At 40.8% G+C, this 18,932-nt stretch overlaps 2 protein-coding genes across 2 annotated transcripts; one reads left to right on the forward strand and one right to left on the reverse strand.

The window, feature by feature from the left end:
- Positions 1-480: 480 nt before the first annotated feature.
- On the forward strand, positions 481-7,156 carry tmem47 (transmembrane protein 47). Its single transcript, XM_037698079.1, has 3 exons — positions 481-864; positions 5,429-5,569; positions 5,871-7,156. Exons 1-3 carry the CDS (start codon positions 639-641, stop codon positions 6,047-6,049), a joined length of 546 nt encoding a protein of 181 aa, XP_037554007.1. The 5' UTR covers positions 481-638; the 3' UTR covers positions 6,050-7,156.
- Positions 7,157-7,213: 57 nt separating this feature from the next.
- On the reverse strand, positions 7,214-18,732 carry tab3 (TGF-beta activated kinase 1 (MAP3K7) binding protein 3). Its single transcript, XM_037698078.1, has 7 exons — positions 18,569-18,732; positions 17,760-17,932; positions 14,618-15,848; positions 14,007-14,167; positions 13,596-13,689; positions 9,089-9,172; positions 7,214-8,045 (listed from the first exon to the last, which is right to left on the reverse strand). The coding sequence occupies exons 2-7, from the start codon at positions 17,859-17,861 to the stop codon at positions 7,900-7,902; spliced, it is 1,818 nt and encodes a 605-aa protein (XP_037554006.1). The 5' UTR covers positions 17,862-17,932; positions 18,569-18,732; the 3' UTR covers positions 7,214-7,899.
- Between the last annotated feature and the right edge of the window lie 200 nt (positions 18,733-18,932).

Genomic DNA, 18,932 nt, shown 5'->3' on the forward strand with positions numbered 1-18,932 from the left:
TTTGACATTGCTTCAGGGTATAGATCCCCTGTGATAAACGCTAGGAACTGCAAGTAAGCCTGCAGTTTGAGAGCGAAGGGCTCTGTTAGGAAAATATGGAACAATAAGCTCTTTAATATAAGATGGAGCTAGGTTGTTGAGAGCTTTGTAGGTTAATAAGATTTCGAATGGCTTGTAAAAAATAAAATAAAAAAATAAAAGAAACTGCGGTTCATGAGTTGGCAACACTTTATACCATATAGACAAAAAATTTCAAATCACCCTTTGATTTTGGTCCAACACCCCAGCGTTTCCAGTGGCCCCCACATGGCCACCCCGTATAAAAATTGTAGAGGCGCCAGTGCACATGTTGTGAGGCTCTAGGACCCAGCAGGTGCAGCTCGGTGCCGCTTGTTCTGTGCAGTCCTGCTCCCTCCTGTCACAGATCTCTGGCTGGGTGCTCAGTCAGCAGCAGCAGCTAAGCAGTAGCGTCCTCCTTTCCAGACTCCAGGACGCGCACACAGACGCATCTCACAGGACGGGCACGGGCAGGGGGGGACACAGCCCGAACCTGAACCAAACTCAGTTTATGGACTCAGAGGAGCGACACGGACCCACACATGTTGCACGTCCGTTCATCTCTTGAAGGAATTTGAGGCATGGCTTCATCCGTGAGCGGCGCAGAGGAGGTCCGCGTGTCCGCGCTCACGCCCCTCAAGTTGGTGGGACTGGTGTGCGTCCTCCTCGCGCTGTGTCTGGACGTCGGGGCCATGGTGAGCCCCGCGTGGGTCACCGCGGACGACCAGTACCACCTGTCCCTGTGGGTGTCCTGCTGGAAGCCCGTCAGCTCCGTGGACTGGTCCTGCAGCAGCACGCTGACCACTGGTGAGACGTTTAGGCTCATTTTCCAGGATGTTTCACTTTTAAATGCAGAAATGTGGATTACGTTCAAAAGAAAAAGTCCCTCCATGTCTGAACCGTGGGGGTGAAAATTAAAATCCATCACGCACGAGAAGAATTTATAATTAATTTTCGCTGAACTTGGAAACCAGTTACAGAAATCAAAGTTTCTCCCTGAGTTTTGAACTCTTTGATTTTCTATCTGGGCTTGTTAACTTTGTTCCTGAAGCATCGTTTTTTATTTTTTACCCAGAATGATGTGGGAATTTTGCCTGGCCATGCAGGAGCGGTCCAGATGGGGTTTCATTTGGCCTTTTGTTGCGCACAAAATGCGCCTTTGTGTGGATTCCTGCACCGGCCAAGGACCAAGGGCATCTCAGAGCGCACAGCTCCCCCGAGATCCAGATGCCTGAGGATTAGTTACCAGGGAAACAATTGAAGCTCTTCAGAAATGCTGCTTTTGACTCTATTAGGGATTCTTCCCGATGGAGTCCCTCATTCAGCTTTTTCTCTCATGGCTGCTGCATGACCTGTCCATTTTTACTAGAAGAATAATCAGAAACGTAATCTATGTATTTCCTAGAAAACCCCACAAATTAATATATTTAAATATTGCATTTGATAGGGTTTAAAGCCAACAAGGTGCAGAAAATAACAGAAATAATGAGATTTAATAATGAGTCCATGTTTTAGACTTTTGCAAAGATCTTCATATAGCAACTATAAAAAGATTTAAAATAGTTTGCCTTTAAGCTTACATTAGCTGTCCCTGAGTTGAGCTTCCTGTGACTGCTGCTCCTTTCACCTATAAATATTTCAGTTATTTCACTGCCCCGGGCCTCCTCCTCCTCCTCCTCCTGTGCTGCATGTTGAATTGTGTTTTTGTTAGTCTGACAAACTGTTTTCTTTCTGTCTCAGATGAGTAACCATGGGTCATATTGGCCCAGTTCCTCCTCTGTCAATGCAGACAAAGTGCACTTTGGTGCCATATAAAGACACAGAGTCTCCATGTCAGCTCTCGGTAGGCGGAATACCACAGTAAATGCACACAACGAACTTCCCATTTCCTCGGGCTTATGCTTGGATATTGATTTGGATCCCAGTAATCACTTTTGGCTCCCCTTGCCTGTCTGTCTCAGTTTAACTCCCCCCTCCTTAATATTTTCCTTAGTGTCATGCTCTGGGCATTAACTTAAATCCTGTTAGTCTGAACTAGCAGCCGGCCACTCGGATGTATTTGAACTTGCTCGACAAGTCGGTGTTTGTCCTGGAAACGTTGAACGCAGACATCAGGTGTTTGACACAGACAAACAGACATGGTGGGGAGGGGTCGGAGGTCACGGTTAAAATGCACACTGGGATGCAAATGTGGAACGGGATTGTAAAAGCAAAGCCAGTTTGTTGCCAGCGTGGTGTGAAAAGAGAGCACAAATGTGGCGCCAGTGTGTGAGACGGTCCGGCCTGGTGAGAGATGGCATTAATAATGTAATATTGATCCCATTTTGGGGAGTTATCTTCTCTCGGAGGATGGTCACAGCTCAGTGATGGCCTTGCTGAGGTGGTGGGGAAAAGCTTAGGCCAGGAGCCCGTGACTGGAATGCTTTCTGGCTTAAATAATTCCTCATCCTGCTGTCCTGAAACATTCAGGTTGAAAGAAGAAAGGAGTAACAGACTCCGGGCTGTTCTCTGACATAGATATGTCCCCAACAAAGAAACTGATCTGAGACCCTGTAGTTGTTTATATATATATATATATATATATATATATATATATAAACTCTTGAGAAGCCCATCACATAAATGCAGGGGGATCATAATTAATGCTCAGATCGGATCTTCTCGTGTATCTCCTTTTCCATCTGTCACCACACAGGGCTCAGATTAATAGTTTGGCACTTCCTGCTCGTCAAAGCCTTAAAGCACTCCAACTCTGGCTGTGTTTCGTGCACAGCGCACAGGCTCTGCTCCAAATCTGAGAAGAGATGACTTTCTGCATCCTGCTGCTTTACAAGCTCACTGATAACAGCGGTGCCTCCCAGCTCAGCCACTTGAAATGTGCTGGGCTGAAGGCACCAAGCTGACCTAGTGAAGATATCTGAGCAATGGCAGGCTGTGACAACCGCAGGTCAAGTTACTGTAAACCTTTCTGCTGAGACTGACGGCTCAGTGCATGGGGGGTGGGGGAGTCCTGTGTTGTGTAGGATGAAGGGGACTGGGGGCCCTGCTTATTGTGGGTTCTTTCCAACATCCTGTGGTGACAGGAACATTTATAAACCAACCATATTTGGCCAAAAGAAGCTGATGTATGTTTAGATTTCAGCCACTTGCCCTCTGGACTTTAGTGAAGAGGAATTTTTAAGAATGGGAATTGTTCTTTAAGAAGCTTCTCTCACTTTCTCCCTGTCGGTGAATTTGATGATTTTCTGATTTATATGGGAGGAAATCTTTACAGGGCTCAATTATTTTTTTTTATTCCCCTGGCTCCCTAATTGGCAATGCACTTACTGTACTAAGAAAAAATGAGACAAAACCCCATTTAAACCAGTTGTCAATGTTTCATACTTTAATACTGAATTTTACATTTGATGCTTGTTCTTTTCTCCACATGCTGCACTTTAAATGATTTCTTCCTGTGTAATCAGATGCCTCTCCTCAATGTCCTCTGCATGTTTACATACAGACCTCCTGTTTTCCCAAGTAAAGAATGAGACCCTTAACCTCTAAACGAGCATAATGTGTCTCAGCTTATGTCTCATGTTTCATTAAAATGCTAATCTAATGCTTTTTTAAAATTTAAACCTTTATTTTACCAGGAAATAAACCCATTGAGATTATTAATCTCTTTTACAAAGATGTCCTGGGAAATGTGCAAGAAGGTGCAAACGAGCTGTTACAAATACAGCAACTGTTTTAGTAACAGTAACAGTAATGTGCAAATATTTACAACAAAATATCCTGTAGTAAGATGTAAAATACAATGCAAGTTTAAAAAATATCACAATTTAAGACACTTAAACGTTACAGGTGCAAGATGTGACTACAGGGATAAAGAAATAAACCAACCTCAACTTCAGCTGCAGATCATTCCAAGACGATGAGCTGAAAGAGGACAAACTCATCTTTCCTGACTCTGCACATAAAGGGTACTTTAAACTGCAACCAGCTACTAGCCCTGAGACTGTGTGTGCTCTGTAGTGAAATGAACTTGGAGTAGACATATGATGGTAATTTTCCTAAAATAGCTTTGTATGAAAATATATCAATGCTTCATCCTACAAAAAACACACACACACACACACAAATATATATATATATATATATATATATATATATATATATACAGTATACATGCAGTATATACCGTATTTTCTAGTGTATACGTCGCTTTGGCGTGTAAGTCACATTTATTATGTGTTTATTATGCGTTTATTTAATTGTCAAAACAGCTTCATTTCGCCTGGGTAACACCATCCATTCATCTATGCGGCCGGAGCTGCTAGCTCTCCAGTGTTCCTCCGCCTGCACCAGCTGAGTGAAGTGAGTGCGCACGGGACGACTCACTGTTGCAATTCTTAGAAATTTTACAAGATTAACAATTATTTGTTTGCTCAACATTATAGTAAAGGTGTGTCTCAGTTTAACTTTTCCTTAACAAATGCATTTTAATGGACAAAACAGTTTCATATCACCTGGGTGGCGTGTCATCCATCCATCCATTCATCCATCCATCCATCCATGCATCCATCCAACCAGCTTTCCAGCGTTCCTCCGCCTGCACCAGCTGAGTGAAGCAAGTGCACACAGGAGGACTCGTTGTTGCAGTTCTTCGAAATTTAAATTGTCAGTCAAAAATTACGTTATGAATATGGGGGAAAAAAACGTATATAAGTCGCAGGACTGACACATCTATGCAATAAAACTGTGACTTATATGCCGGAAAATATGGTATGTGTGTGTCACATGAGCATTTCTTTGTACATTATTGCTACATCTTAATTAAAATGTGAAACTACAACAAGTTATTTCCAGTTGAGTGTTTTTAGAGTGAATGTCAACGAGATGCTGAGAACGCTGCTGAGCCGGCACCAAGCAGAGACCAGGGGGATGTTCATTATCGGAGCCTCCTTACAGAATCACTTTCCCCGTTTTGCTGCCCTGGGATTCATTACTGAAATCTGTGCAAAGCAAAACATCTTGTTTGTTTCCTGTCAGGCCTAAGAGGGCTCGGATCGAGGCACGTCTTGTAGTTCACATTCTTCATTTGTTCAACTGGTTGTTGACCCTCGCATGAAAATATCTTGAGAAATCACCAGCTTCTCAGAACACGCAGCTCTCCCCAGCCTCTGAACCACAGATAGTTTGTTTACACTGTGGTAATTCACAAGCTCTACTGGGTTGGATCAGTTTTCTTTTATATCAGATTGAGCATTAGTGTTTTTGTGGTTAACCACTTTGGCCTCTGACCTATTTTGCCGTTTATTTTCCTCATCCGCCCCTCGTGTTTATATTAGGCTACCCATGTCACTCCTGTCCCTGTGTTTTGTCTCAGACTGGCAGATCGCCACGCTGTCCCTGCTGATGGGGGGAGCGGCCCTCATCCTGCTCTCCTTCCTCGTGGCGCTGGTGTCCCTTTGCTTTGGCTCCAGGAGTCGCTGCTACAAACCCGTGGCTGTCATGCTGTTCTCTGCAGGTACGAAAGGTCGAGGTGGACAATAATGTGTGTGTGCATGTCTGTTACCAAAAACTTTGGCAGGAAAGGCAATGGGTGAAATGCTTTCTTTCCTTCAAAGAACACTAGACCTTTGTTTCTTGTGAATCCAAAAGTGAAGATAGGAGATAATAAATACCAAAGAAAAACAAGTGCTTTTAAATAAATTATCCCAAGTCTTCCTGCAGGGTTTTTGTGATAACCTTAATTTCTGGTTTTCAAACCAGTATTTACAAGGTTCCTGTTTGGCATATTACATTTTCTGCTTCTGTTTCTTTTGCAGTTGTCCTTCAGGTGTGCAGCTTGGTCCTGTTCCCCATCAAGTTCATAGAAACAATCAGTCTGAGGGTGTACCACGAGTTCAACTGGGGCTACGGCCTGGCCTGGGGATCCACCATTTTCTCCTTCGGAGGCGCAGTCCTCTACTGCCTGAACCCCAAGAACTATGAAGATTATTATTAAAAAAAACATGAGATATGAGAAGAAACACAGAACTCTCAGTTTTACTGTGTCTGCAAAGAGTGTATCTGTTCCACAGTGCATAATCACACACTGGAAGCAAGAACAAAATCTTATTGTTTGGACTGAGTTCTTATTTGATGCTGTGCTCCTACAGTCTTGAAGACAATGAGATATTGCACAGATGCCAAATAACTTTCTTTAGATTTAGCAAATAAAAATGAATGCAAAACCAGATAAGGGGAAAATAACATTTAGAAATATCCCCGATCGTATAATTATGTGCAACCTTCATATAGATTTGGGCAGTCTGTACAGAACAGATGGCGTTCCAGACCCCATACCTGCACAAAGCGGCAGACTAATAAAGACCAGAATGATGTAATCTCAAGCCCATGATGTCCTGCTCAAGTGATATCCTGAGGATCACAAAGCAAGGAAGTTGGGGTTACATTCAACATTTCCCCAGAGATACTGCACACCTGGACTTCAGCCAAACCTTTTTCCTCCAACAGAGATCAAGATTTGTAAAAGCTTGGCTATGAAGCAACTTTGCCTCCTGTCTTATTGAGTTTATTAAAAGCCTCCCGAGACACGGATAAGGGCTTTCTAAAAGGGGAAATGAAAAACATTTCACAAGCATGAAATGACAGAAAGGTTTGCACAATCCATCACAGCAGCAATTAGTCAAATATAACTTCAGTAAGTTTGGTGTATCACAAGTAACTATGCACAATTTGTATTATGAAACATTCCAAGAGGAAGAGTAGCAAATGGACAAATGATCACGAGTGTTCAGTAAATAATCAGGCCACTCAGCATGTGCTCAGTCCTTCCCATGTGATGTCTCCTTATCTCCCCCCTCTAGAAGAAATATGAACACTTGTGTAAACAGAGAGCACAATTAAAATCAGCGGAGTCACTATAGTTGAGAAAAAGGCTGCACACTTATATTTAAGGAACTAGTTGAGCATTAGTGATAAAGAACTGTGGAATGGACATGCACGCATCTGTTCTTGTAATGACCAACTTGTTCACAAACTTCCTCTTACAGAAATGCTTCGAGTGTGTACATGCCACTACTGTTTGCTTGCTGATTAACAATAAACATGTACAAGAAAACCATTCATGAATTGCTTCAAACTGCAGCTCTGAGTTGTCCAGTCACTTAAATCAGCTCCTTTTATTAGATACAGCAAGTTGAGGAAATTTGCACAGGAAATCCACGTCGTTTGAACACATAATATGGTGGAATAATATGCATAGAAGTACAAGGAATATACTCGTATGCAAGTGTCTTTAGTGTTCTTTCAGTGAAATGAGCTCTCATATAGAGCCAGAATACAGTGTACAATCTACATTTTGCATTAGTTACAACTTATACACTTCTTTGTTCTGCGGTCGGACAGCGAGTCGGAGATCCTGGATTAAAGTGCCTCTGTTTTCAGTTCAGGAATGGGCACGGCATAAACAAGGCAGTCACTTTCTGCATGGAATGTTCTCTAGGTAAACCAAAGCCCCCCCCCTCTTCAATCCTTATGCTTCTTCAAAGTCACTTTCACTAAGGTTGCAGCGTTTTGCATCCCTTTTAAGACATTTGCCAAGACAGGAATCTTAAAAAGTCTTTAAAAGATATTCATCATCTGTCGAAGAACTCAAAGATCACAATGCACAGCAGTCGATGACAGAAGTTATCATAGATGCGGATAGTGGCTCTTTCTCAGCAGGTAGAAGGGACGTATATTGATTGACAGGGCGCAACCTCAATAGGATTTCTGTAAGGTTGCATCTCATGGTGTCCAAGGATTTGCAAGGGGTGATGCAGAGGGAGGCAAGACAGCACAGTGCTAAGATTAGCTGTGGCGCGGCATCTCACATGTCTCACAGCGGTTGAGTGCAGGGTGGTTGAGGAAGGTGCAGCTTTCACAATGCCACTCAGCGCCTTCAAAATCCTCATCTCTTGGGGCTGCCGGCACCAGCTTTGAGACCTGTCCCAGTTCTAAAAACAAAAGTTTATTAGCAATGAGTGCAGTAAAAATGAACTTCATTAAAAAAATTAAAAAAACATGCTACATCAATTTCGGTGTTTCAGCTGAGGACTGGAACTAGTTTTGGATGTCAGCAGATGTGCATTCAAAGCAACTACTATCCAATTACTGGTAGACGTGGCAGTTTAATAAAAAGCAAGGTTTCTTATCTAGTTTCCATGCCAACAGATCAGTGGAAGATAATACAGATCAAATTGAGGCAAGCTTTCTGTAAGTCTCAAAACAAAAGGTCTTTTTCACTCTGTGTACTGGGATAAAATAAACTCCAACTGTAGCTGAGTAAATGTATGAAGTGGTAAATGGTCCACACTTAAAGCACCTTTTTAGTCTCATGTTCTGTAAAGTGCTTCATAAGGTTTTTCATTCATCCATGCATCTTAATACAGTGCTTTCCATTATAAATTTCACTCCGTATGTAGAGCACTTCATATTTCACTTAAACAATAATGAGAATATCGGGGGCAGCGTAGGAGTCTGCTCAAAGTTCAAGGTTCTTTATTGTTATTCACATCACATGTGGTATACAAGGTGGAACGAAATTGTGTACTCAAGGTCCCAGTTACACCCAAAAATAGCAAAAAGTATAAAAAGAAACGGTATATAAGGATCTAAGATATACACTAAATGATCTAAGATATACGCTAAACACTAATAATTTAAAATAAAACTGTATATTAAACTGCAGCCCAAACATGAGTCTTAGTAAGCAGATGGGTATGACTACAGCAGCATAAAGTCAAGAGATCAGCAGCATGGATAATCAGCAGCACAGATAAGTCACATATCAACAATTAAAGTGGCATTACAGTGATTTTTCTGTGTTGCTCAAAGACACTTTGGCACACTTCAGAGGCCAAGCCACTCCCAATGTAATGATTACATTTTACTTTTATTATTATAATTAAACTAAACAATATCTTGTGTGCTTTACAGCGATTTCCAGAAACTGTCAGTAGCCCTCTTCTTGTGTTTTAAAAACTGCAGGAGTTTTTACCTTTCCTCACAGTGTTGGATGGGACTACTGGACCAGGCTGAATGTTGTCATAGAAGTTGCTCATTGCTTTGGGATCAAACTTCCCTGTGGAGGAAAACGGAGATCAGAAACCAGGTTTGAATTTGTTTAAATGTGTTCATTCCAGCCCGCCGGGTTCTGTTCAAGCTGGTAAGTTTGGCTGATTTGGGTAAAATAAAATAAAAACATTTTTTTTAAATGAAGCTGCTTCTGTTCATTTCATGGTTGTTATACAACATATTTGGAAGAAGTTTAATTCTATTCAGATTTTGCAACAGGATTGCAGACTTTACTCATGTCTCCTGTTATCATATAAGGCTTTACAGCATTCTAACATATTGAAAGGGTTGAAACTGAAGAGTACATTCTTAAACCATGGGATGGCCAGTTCCATTTTATTTTCAGATGAATACCTGAAATAGTGAGCACCAAAAAAAAAAAAAAAAAATCCTTGTGCTTTTTCAGTGCACAACTACTTTTAGAAAAGAAAAGTTGTCAGAAGAGTTCATTTTTAAAGTGTCATTGTAAAACTAAAAAGTGGTCTTAATTGAATTGAGAGGGAGCACCTATTTTAAATCAGTTTTATGATATTCATTACCAGTCTTTAAGACATTTTCCTGCATTGAGTGTACTACACATAATTCACACAGAAACAATGCAGAAAGTTCATTATTTAACTTTATTAGGTTTCCATCATTACCTGTAGTTAGTCTGTAACGTGTGAAATAAACTGAAATACAAGCAAGTCCTGACAGAAACCAAGCTACAAACTGTAAGATAACACTGGACTCCCTGAAGATAAATCAGTTTCAACAGTAGTCACACAACGTATGTGCGCTGTAAGATCCACAAGCGTAACACAAGTTTTATAAATGTGTACTACAAAAATCCACAAATGCATAAGCAGTTTGCACATTTCAACATATACACATTTCAATTTGCACAAGTAGGAATATTCTGTACATACAAATTGTCAAATACACGTGCACAAACCACCTGTCGTGGACAACTCGGTAAACACAAGCACACAGATCAGTTTATCTGCGAATAGGACTTTTGAGACTTTCACAAAGGTAATGCACATTTAAGGCTGGTTAAAAAGCTGGGACATGCAAGCCTTACCTGATTTACGGACTTATTGGAAAACAACAGATTTCCAACTCAGCACAGTAGCTCATAACCCCAATATTAAAACGCATATGCACATTAAAAGGTGCATGTAAAAGAATTAGAAAATGTGAAAAAGTTTAATTTTTTTTGTCACTCATTTTAGAAAGTGAAACTCATATACATAGATTCAATAGAGTGAAACAGTTCAAGACTTTTATTTCCTGTAATTTTGATGATTATGGCTTACAGATAATGAAAATAAATTCAGTGTCTCAGAAAATGAGAACATTTCACAGCCAGCTTTTGGTACCTTTGTCAGTGTGGGCAGGAGCCAAGTCCTGCTGGAAAATGACATGAGCATCTCCATAAAGCTCGTCAGCAGAAGGAAGCATGAAGTCTCTAAAGTGTCCTGGTAGATGCTGCATTGACTCTGGACTTCAGAAAACACAGTGGACCAGAACCAGCAGAGGACATGGACCCAAACCATCACTGACTGTGGAAACTTCACTCTGGACTTCAAGCAACATGGATTCTGGGCCTCTCAACTCAACTTAAACTGAGAAGTAAATAAGTCCCCAAGTCCTCTAGACTCTGGGACCTTGATTTTCAAATGACATGAAAATGTACTTTAATCTGTAAAGAGGACATTGAACCACTGAGCAACAGTCCAGTTCTTTGTCTTCTCAACAGGTAAGACACTTCTGATGTTGTCTCTGGTTCAGGAGTGGCTGGACTTGAGGAATGAGACATTTGTAGCTCACGTCTTTGAGTTAATCAGCTGATCAGGGTGTGACACCAGGAGTTTACAACACTGAACCTCTTCAAAATATTCAAATTTTCTGAGACACTGAGGTTTTTTCTTTTTATTTGTAAGCCATAATCATCAAAATTACAAGAAATACAAGCTTGAAATATTTCACTCTGTGTCATGAATATATGTAATGCATGAGTTTCACTTTCTGATATGACTGACAATTTTTATTTTAACTTGGTCACAATATTTAAATTTTTTGACGTGCATTTGTACACTTAAAATATATTTATTTTTATTGGGTTTTTTTTCCTCTGCTAAAAATACTGGGAAATATATTTTAGCAGAAGTAGATTTTCCACAAGAAGAAAATGTTAATTTTGTGGACTGTACAACTGAAATAAATGAGAGATGGGTAGGTTGTTCATCTTGTGGAAAAATGACAAAGAAAATATATTTTTAAATAAATAAATAAAATGAACAACAACATGCTCATTTTAGGTAGTTTATTTTAACTGTACATTTCCCTTAATTAATGTTTTTGGAATACAGTAATGTTAACGTCAGCAGACATAAAGACCATCTTTCAGGTTGTCCAGACAACAACCTCTTGACAAAATCTGGTTGTCCACCAACATTTTTGGTTGTTCACAATCTTTACAACGAAGACAAAAAAAAAATCCCAGGAAATATGTAATTTAATAAGTATATTGCACTATATTCCAAGATTACTACGGTATATACAAATGTTCACAGTCAGCTATCTTGCAGACTGCTTGGACTGTCCAAATTACTGCGTGGCCGACTCTTTCAGGAGCTGCTCGAGTGGAACTTCCTCACTCTCCTCCTCCTCCTCTTCCTTGTCATAAGGTTTTACAATACAAGCACTTGCAGCATATTTAAGGCAGGGATTAAAACAGACAAAAATATTTTGAATGAAAAATTTTCTAAACCTAGAGGTTAGGTTTTTTTTTTTTTGTTTGTTTGTTTTTTTTATCACAAATCATCCTCTGCAGCAGGTAGGTAACACAGAACAAGTACACAAACAAATAGAAAACACAAGTTTTCCTACAAACACCACATATGTGTCTACCAATCACAAATCCACCATTTGTCCAGAAATTATGTACACAGTAACTAAACATTATTTATGTAAAACTTTATTACCACAGTAAAACTTTAGACATTTAAATTACTCACACTACTAGCCCCCCCGATAAACACAATTCCTCAAGCAATATTTAATCTAATAATCAAAGATTTTCAACCTAATAACTGATGGTTGATGACTGAATCAAGCATCCCTGAACTTTAACAACAAAATTTATTCTGAGTATTGCCGATGACGTTGATTTATTACGGCAACCTCACTCCTGCTGTTGCAGGAGGCTGTGAAGCAGCCCCTCTGTATCCCTCCTCCCACACAGACACAGCATGAACAGGTGAGCCCAGTCAGCTCTTGTCACCTTCTTATGTGAGATGTGGGACATGGGGAGAGGAGGAGGCAAAAATCATCCATCTGGGATGGTCCTGTCCAAATTGGTCCCGTTTCATTTTTACACATGATGAAAATCCATCATGGCGACAGAGAACTTTAACCCCCGTCTATTTCACGTAATTGCCCACCGGACAACCTCGAGACGAGATCTGGTTGTCCAGTGAGGAAAATGAGTTGTCTCAGACAAATGGAAACCGTTTATGTCGACCCCGTGGAAGCGTAGATGTTTTAATATAGAGTTTATCATCTACTGCGCCAAGTTAGAAATGTGTCTTTTCCCATTATCTCAGTAAATCTGGTAAAGCTTAGATGTCCCATCTTTTTACCAGCCTTGAACGCAGCGTTACCTTTATGAATCTGAAACAGCAGTAAAATCTCAAAAGTCACATTCACTGGCAAACTGATCCGCGCGCTCGTGTCGACTGGTTCATCCACAGCAGGTGATTTGTGCACGTGTATTTGATAACTTGTAGGCACAGAATATTCCTACTTGTGCAAATATTTGACAAAATGCTTATGCATTTGTGAATCTTGTAGTACACATTTGTAAACGGTGTGTTACGCTTGTGGAGTTCATTGTACGCATACAAATCTTGTTGTGCGCTTGTGGGACTAGTTTTGAAACTGCTTTAACTTCATAGGATTCAAAAACATTTTCCTGGAGGACAACTGCTCAAAACATCGGAGGTATTGGGTTGATACCAAGTAAATTGTTCACACTCTTGAGCCTGCTGCCATGAAACATTTTTAATGTCCAACATTTCAACGTAAACTGACGCCTGCAGCTTATTTCCTTATTTGATCACAGTAAGCTGCTTTATCAGTTATAAAATCAATGTGGATCATGTCTCAGCCACACTTGTGTGCACTGACTAGAGTGAGGGTCCAGCAATGAAGTGACTTTTGGGGTCCTGCTCCAGACCAATCATTTTCAGACGCTGCATCTGTATGCACCATGACGGATCCTCATCCATCATTTCAGGCCCAACTCTGTCTGCTTTGGGGCTTGGTTCTTTCAAGATCAATGCTTTCAAATAAATCAGAATCACACTTCAAAGGTTTATGCAGGAATGTGCATTCATGTTTTTGCTATTGTGAATGTGTGTGTGTGTGTGTGTGTGTGTGTGTACCCCTGGACTGCAGTAGATCTGTCTCCTTCAGTGTGCAGTCAATATCAATCTGCAGCTGTCTGTTCAGACTTCGGAGTACAGTCATTTCTTCAGGCTGCATTGAATGCAAACAACCCAGTTAGTTTAGGTAAAAATGGAACAATTAATAATCCACATCTTCTGTTTTAAGTCTTTGTAATTAGGCTATGTTTTTTTTTTCTACCAGCTGATTTAGTCCCAGGGTGTGTTTAATACACCAACAACTTATATGACCACAATATTTAAAGGCAGCTTGAAGTATTTTTTTGTCTTTGAAATATCCTGACAGTTTCACAGCTTGTGGTTTTCACTTTTGTCAGCAACTGGGCAACGTCTAACTTGACTGCAGTTGTATATTTCTAGCTGTGTGTGCAGGTCTAAACACATCCTTACTTTGGGTATAAGATTTGTGGCGTTGACTCTTCGAAAGCGCCTTTGAAGGGCTTCGTATTCCATGTTATTGACATCTGCCTTCAGCTGCTCCAGTTTCTGTTTCTCCAGCATCAGCTCCTTCATTAAACGCTCCATCCTCGCTCGCTGATGGAGCAGAAGAGCTGTGGTGGTGCATACCAAACATAAAAAAAAAAGTTTAACAATCAAAAGTAAAAAGCAGTTTCATTCACAAATCACTTCTGACTTTTATTGTTGTACCCAAAACCACATGAAGAAACTGCATTTCACTGATTATGCTGTTAAAATATGGAAAACCTGTGATATTATTAACAAGAACCACTTTTACATATGCATACTTAAATCTAGGATTCCTGAAATAATAATTGTAAGGCACTTTTATTTATAATAGTCAAATATGATGCTTTCTGAAAAAGAATTTAGACTATTTGTCAGATTGGTAGCAAAACAGTGGCATCAAGTGACTGCATCAATAAAACAGTGCTTTAGGATGTTCAGGAAATTAAACAGTGTAGTGGGATTGTGCTCGCATAGCATTTGTACACACTTATGTTGCACTCACACACTTGTTCAACACTTTTTTCTTTGTTTACCTTGTGTGTAGGCATAGTCATCAGAGCCTGAGCTTGAACGTCGGGGCAGCTGCTGAAACTGACTGGCAATGTTCCCTGGCAGCACAGAGATGGGCAGAATGGGCGCGGTAGCGTTGTGTTCTCCTTGATCTACCATGTTGAGAAGAGACTCTGCTTCAGCAACAGGGGGCGAGCTCGGTGGCCTCTGAGCCTGGCCTCCAGGGGACACTTTAATTTTAAAGGTATATGCTGACTGGCCCGGCTGAGGAGATGAGGCAGGCCGTGGCCTGTACATTCCAGGGTGGAAGGCTCCAGGTCCTGGAGATCCACTAATTGTGACGCCCCTCGATGGGGAGCTGGGTGAAGGGCTGGTGGCCATGTAAAGTTGACCCTGGGGGTGTGGGGTGTGCACAGGCGAGTTGCTGCGAGGTCGCGGACCTTCAAGAGTAATCTCTATCTGTTTTGTCAGTGGGTTTTTTGTGTGGTAGGGCCGGTAAATAGCTTGCTGGGGTTGTTGCTGGTGATGGTAGGACATGCTGGGATGAGTTGGAGAATTAATAGGGAAGGCATATTGCTGGTGCCCGGGTTGAGGCTGGGGTTGTTGCTGAGGTTGTGGCTGGACCTGATGTTGGGGGGAGCTGTAAGGCGAGCCATATGTGGGCGTACTGTAGGGGGAATGCTGATGCTGATAGACCGACGCCCCTGAGGAGGGCCAGGGTGATGGTTGCGGACTCTGAGAAGGTGAGGGTCGAATGTACAGGGGGGTGTTGGTGTTGTTAGGGTAGTGTCCTGGAATCATCTGCAGAGCCTGTGGGACATTAGGTATACTTGGGGAAAGAGTGACCGTTATAGGGTTTATAGTATATCGTGGAACAGGGGTGTATGTGGGGGACATGCCTTGAATTGTGGGAGGGGGGGTGGGCGTGTTAGCTGAGCGGTTCTGATCATTCATAAAAAAAGGATTGTACCCTGGGGATGGAGCCATAGTGGCAGGAGCTGACAATGGTTCAGGGTAGCTGGGCCGCTGTGGTTCGATGTGACTATCACTGGTGCTGTGCACCAACAAGTGTCCCATTCCAGCTCTTCCTCCATTAGACTGGTTTGCTTCTGAGCCTGGGAAGCCCAGGTTGATGTGCAGCATGTGGTTCTGGCTCAGTCGCACCTCTTCTGGACTCTGATGGAACTCTTCATACAAGTATCTGTTACTCTCCTGGGCCAGTAGGCGGCAGCAAAGATCCAGATTATTGTTGTTCTGAGAAGGAAACAGACAGTAGATCTTTTAATGTAGTTCAATAGTTAATCTTGCAATCATACTCTCCAGGTCGACATTGAATAATAATCAAAGTTGATAGTTGGTGTTTAAATTTATGACATCGTCAACAACTGATGCTGACTACTACCTAAAAGGCTGTAACTGTTCAAGATACATATTTGAGAATACTGTTGTTTTAAAGTTCTTTCATTAGGCAACATCAAATACAAAGTCAGCCACACTGAAGGTGCTGATGTAAACAAAGAAACACACATTTTCTAGTCAAGAAGGCAAATTACTGTCTAGTTTGGTTGTTTAAATTAATCTGATAGTGAGAAAAAAACACATTCCTACGAACTAAAAAAAAGCAATAAAAAATTAGGGAGATGAATACCATAAACTGTCAGAAAAGTTTTGTTGTCTGTAGTGTGGCACAATACTTGGAGCAAAATTCAAATATATAAAGTAATTGATTTTTTTTTGTTTTGTTTTTATTTACAGGTTTACCATGTACATCATCATTTTTGCCTTTATAGATGATGAATGGACAGACAGCAAACAGAAATCTGTGCACATGAAAGCCCTGTCACATGTACTGTAGCAGTATTTGTACACATATAACTAAGATAAGTGCATTTTGAAGCAAGCAATCAATGATCATCAGTTTCTGACAATAGATGTGTTGTTAACAGGTCCAGTGCACGGTGTATTGTTTAAGCTTTTAATTGCATTTCAGTGTGCACCTATTCCGAACAGCTTTGCTTGAATGTCTTGGATTCATCCAGAACACATCTGGTTATAGTTTTTGAATGACTATAGGTTGTCTGAGGTGTACGAGGGTCATGGGTGGAAATTCCACCTGTAAAAATGAGATTTTTGAAGAGCAAGTTTTCAGGGGTGTCTCAGTCAAACGTACTGCTGGAAAACGAAACGAAAATTAAACATTCATTTTTGTGTTTGCCAGACAGAGAAATTGCAGAAACTAAACTAACAGAAGGGCCAGCGTCTTTCTACACCCTCTCCCAAGACAGTTTTTTGCCTCTTTAAAAGTGCTTCATCCAGCTTCTGAGTCACATGGACATGAGACTTACAATATAAGCTTTATCTTCTTTTTACAAATATATAAAACCATATAAACTATACTGAAAAATTGTTCCAACATCTGACATGCATCCATACACAATAGTAAAGTCCAAATGGAAGAATTTATCACGTCCACAGAGAGAATGGTGCATATGGCGACCTATGACCATAGGAAACAATCTTCATTCTTCCAAAATTGGAGGGTGGGGGATCCCGGCCCCTAGTTCACAGAATCTGGGTAGGAAATCCCAAGAAGATCTGGATCAGCACACAAATCATACATTGTTTTATACGGATCTTCATTCCTACAAGATTTTATTTACGTTAGCTCATTATCCCTCAGCTCCAATCCGCCTCGATATATGTTAACGGGTTCAAATTGATTTTTTTACAACATTGTAAAAATATATTTAATTTTGTAGGCACAGGTAACAAAACTTTGTTTATTACTGTAAGTTGCTCCACAAGAGATGTGCATCTGGGATTTTGTACATCAGAATCAGTGCCTACCCTACAGGCAAATGCAAATATTACTGCCAATTACTGCCTATAAAGCACAATTATTTAAAGGAAGCATTTTTACAATGCTTTTTATTAAAATTTAACAGTTAGTGCTGCATACTGTTTAGTCAATTAAATCTATATAGCTCTGTGTTGTGCAACCATCCTCTGAAATATATGTCTGAATGGTTTAAATAAATAAATAAACTGGGTGATGAATAAAATGTGATGTTGTGCACTAAACAAGCAAACCTTTACCAAAACAACACTGCCAAAAGCATTTTGAGAAGATGCAGGAATATATTGTGCAACATGTGTTTACAGTACCTGCAGAAGGTACTGTGACACAACCCCCTCTGGGATCTCGGGGAATCTCTGCTTGAGGTCCTGCAGGATGTGATAGTCGATCTGAGAGCCTCCCTGCGCCATCCTCTGAGCCAACACCAAGTGTCAAAGCACCCAAAGCTGCAAATGCTCAAATAACCAACCTCGCCTCATCCCTTAAAAAAAATGCAGACAAAAGGCAGAACTAGCGATTAGAACTACCATATCAGGAGACAACCTGCAATAAGTTTGCAAAGACTCAGATGGCTTGCAACAGTTCTCTTGCACACACAGTGTCAGCAGCAATCTCCATAAAGATATCATAAAAATGTTGATGCAATTAAAAACTTTTAGCATGAACACACATCCCATCAATAAAGAACACTCAAATATAGCATCATCTAAGTTTGCTCGTGTTGAGTTGTCTTAGCATACCTGCCGTTTTTCTTGTTAAGTCATACTTTTTACACCAAGCAACGACGACACCTAACATTAGCTACTACGCTAATCAGCGTCAGCTAGCTTCCGGAGACCAGTCAAACAGCAGCACCTGTGTGTGCTGTGTGGCTTCAGGGGGGCACAGCGACACTATTTCTGACAGATTAACTGATGTCGCCTGCAACTGACTCGGCTACACAATCCTCTAAACAAGACTTCTGTTCAAGTACGATTAACTCAAGTCCAGAGCTGCCAGCAGGCTAACTTTGCTAACGCTAACCCTGTGTTGACTGCTCAGCTGTCACAAGCCAGGATGTTGATGGATAAACCAGCTAACTATGCTAAGACAGTCAACGGGTTCATTTTAAACTCACCAAATGTTAAGAGTCACCCCCGCGCTGAGGTTCATAGCTGACTCCCGAGGGGAGCAGACTAATTTCCGAAATAATGGGGTGACGTTTTCCAATATTTTGATTTCGGCAAAATAACTTATAGTTTCGCATTCCAGCGTCGGGCCCCTTCCCCTGAACTGCATAGCAGTTAGGTTATCGCGAGAATGTCAGCATTTCCCGGAAGTGGAGGAAGTTTTTTTTCTTCTTTTATTTATTTATTTGTTTATTTATTTAGGTAGTAAGAACAATTTACAAACAAACCAAGGCAAACGATGCTAATACAAAGTAAGGATTGAATTTCACAGGTTGAGTTGTATACACTAAAAAGTATAAACTAATACAAAAA

This window comes from Nematolebias whitei, chromosome 3, assembly GCF_014905685.2.
Source record: "Nematolebias whitei isolate Nwh7 chromosome 3, NemWhi1, whole genome shotgun sequence".
Taxonomy (NCBI): Eukaryota; Metazoa; Chordata; class Actinopteri; order Cyprinodontiformes; family Rivulidae; genus Nematolebias; species Nematolebias whitei.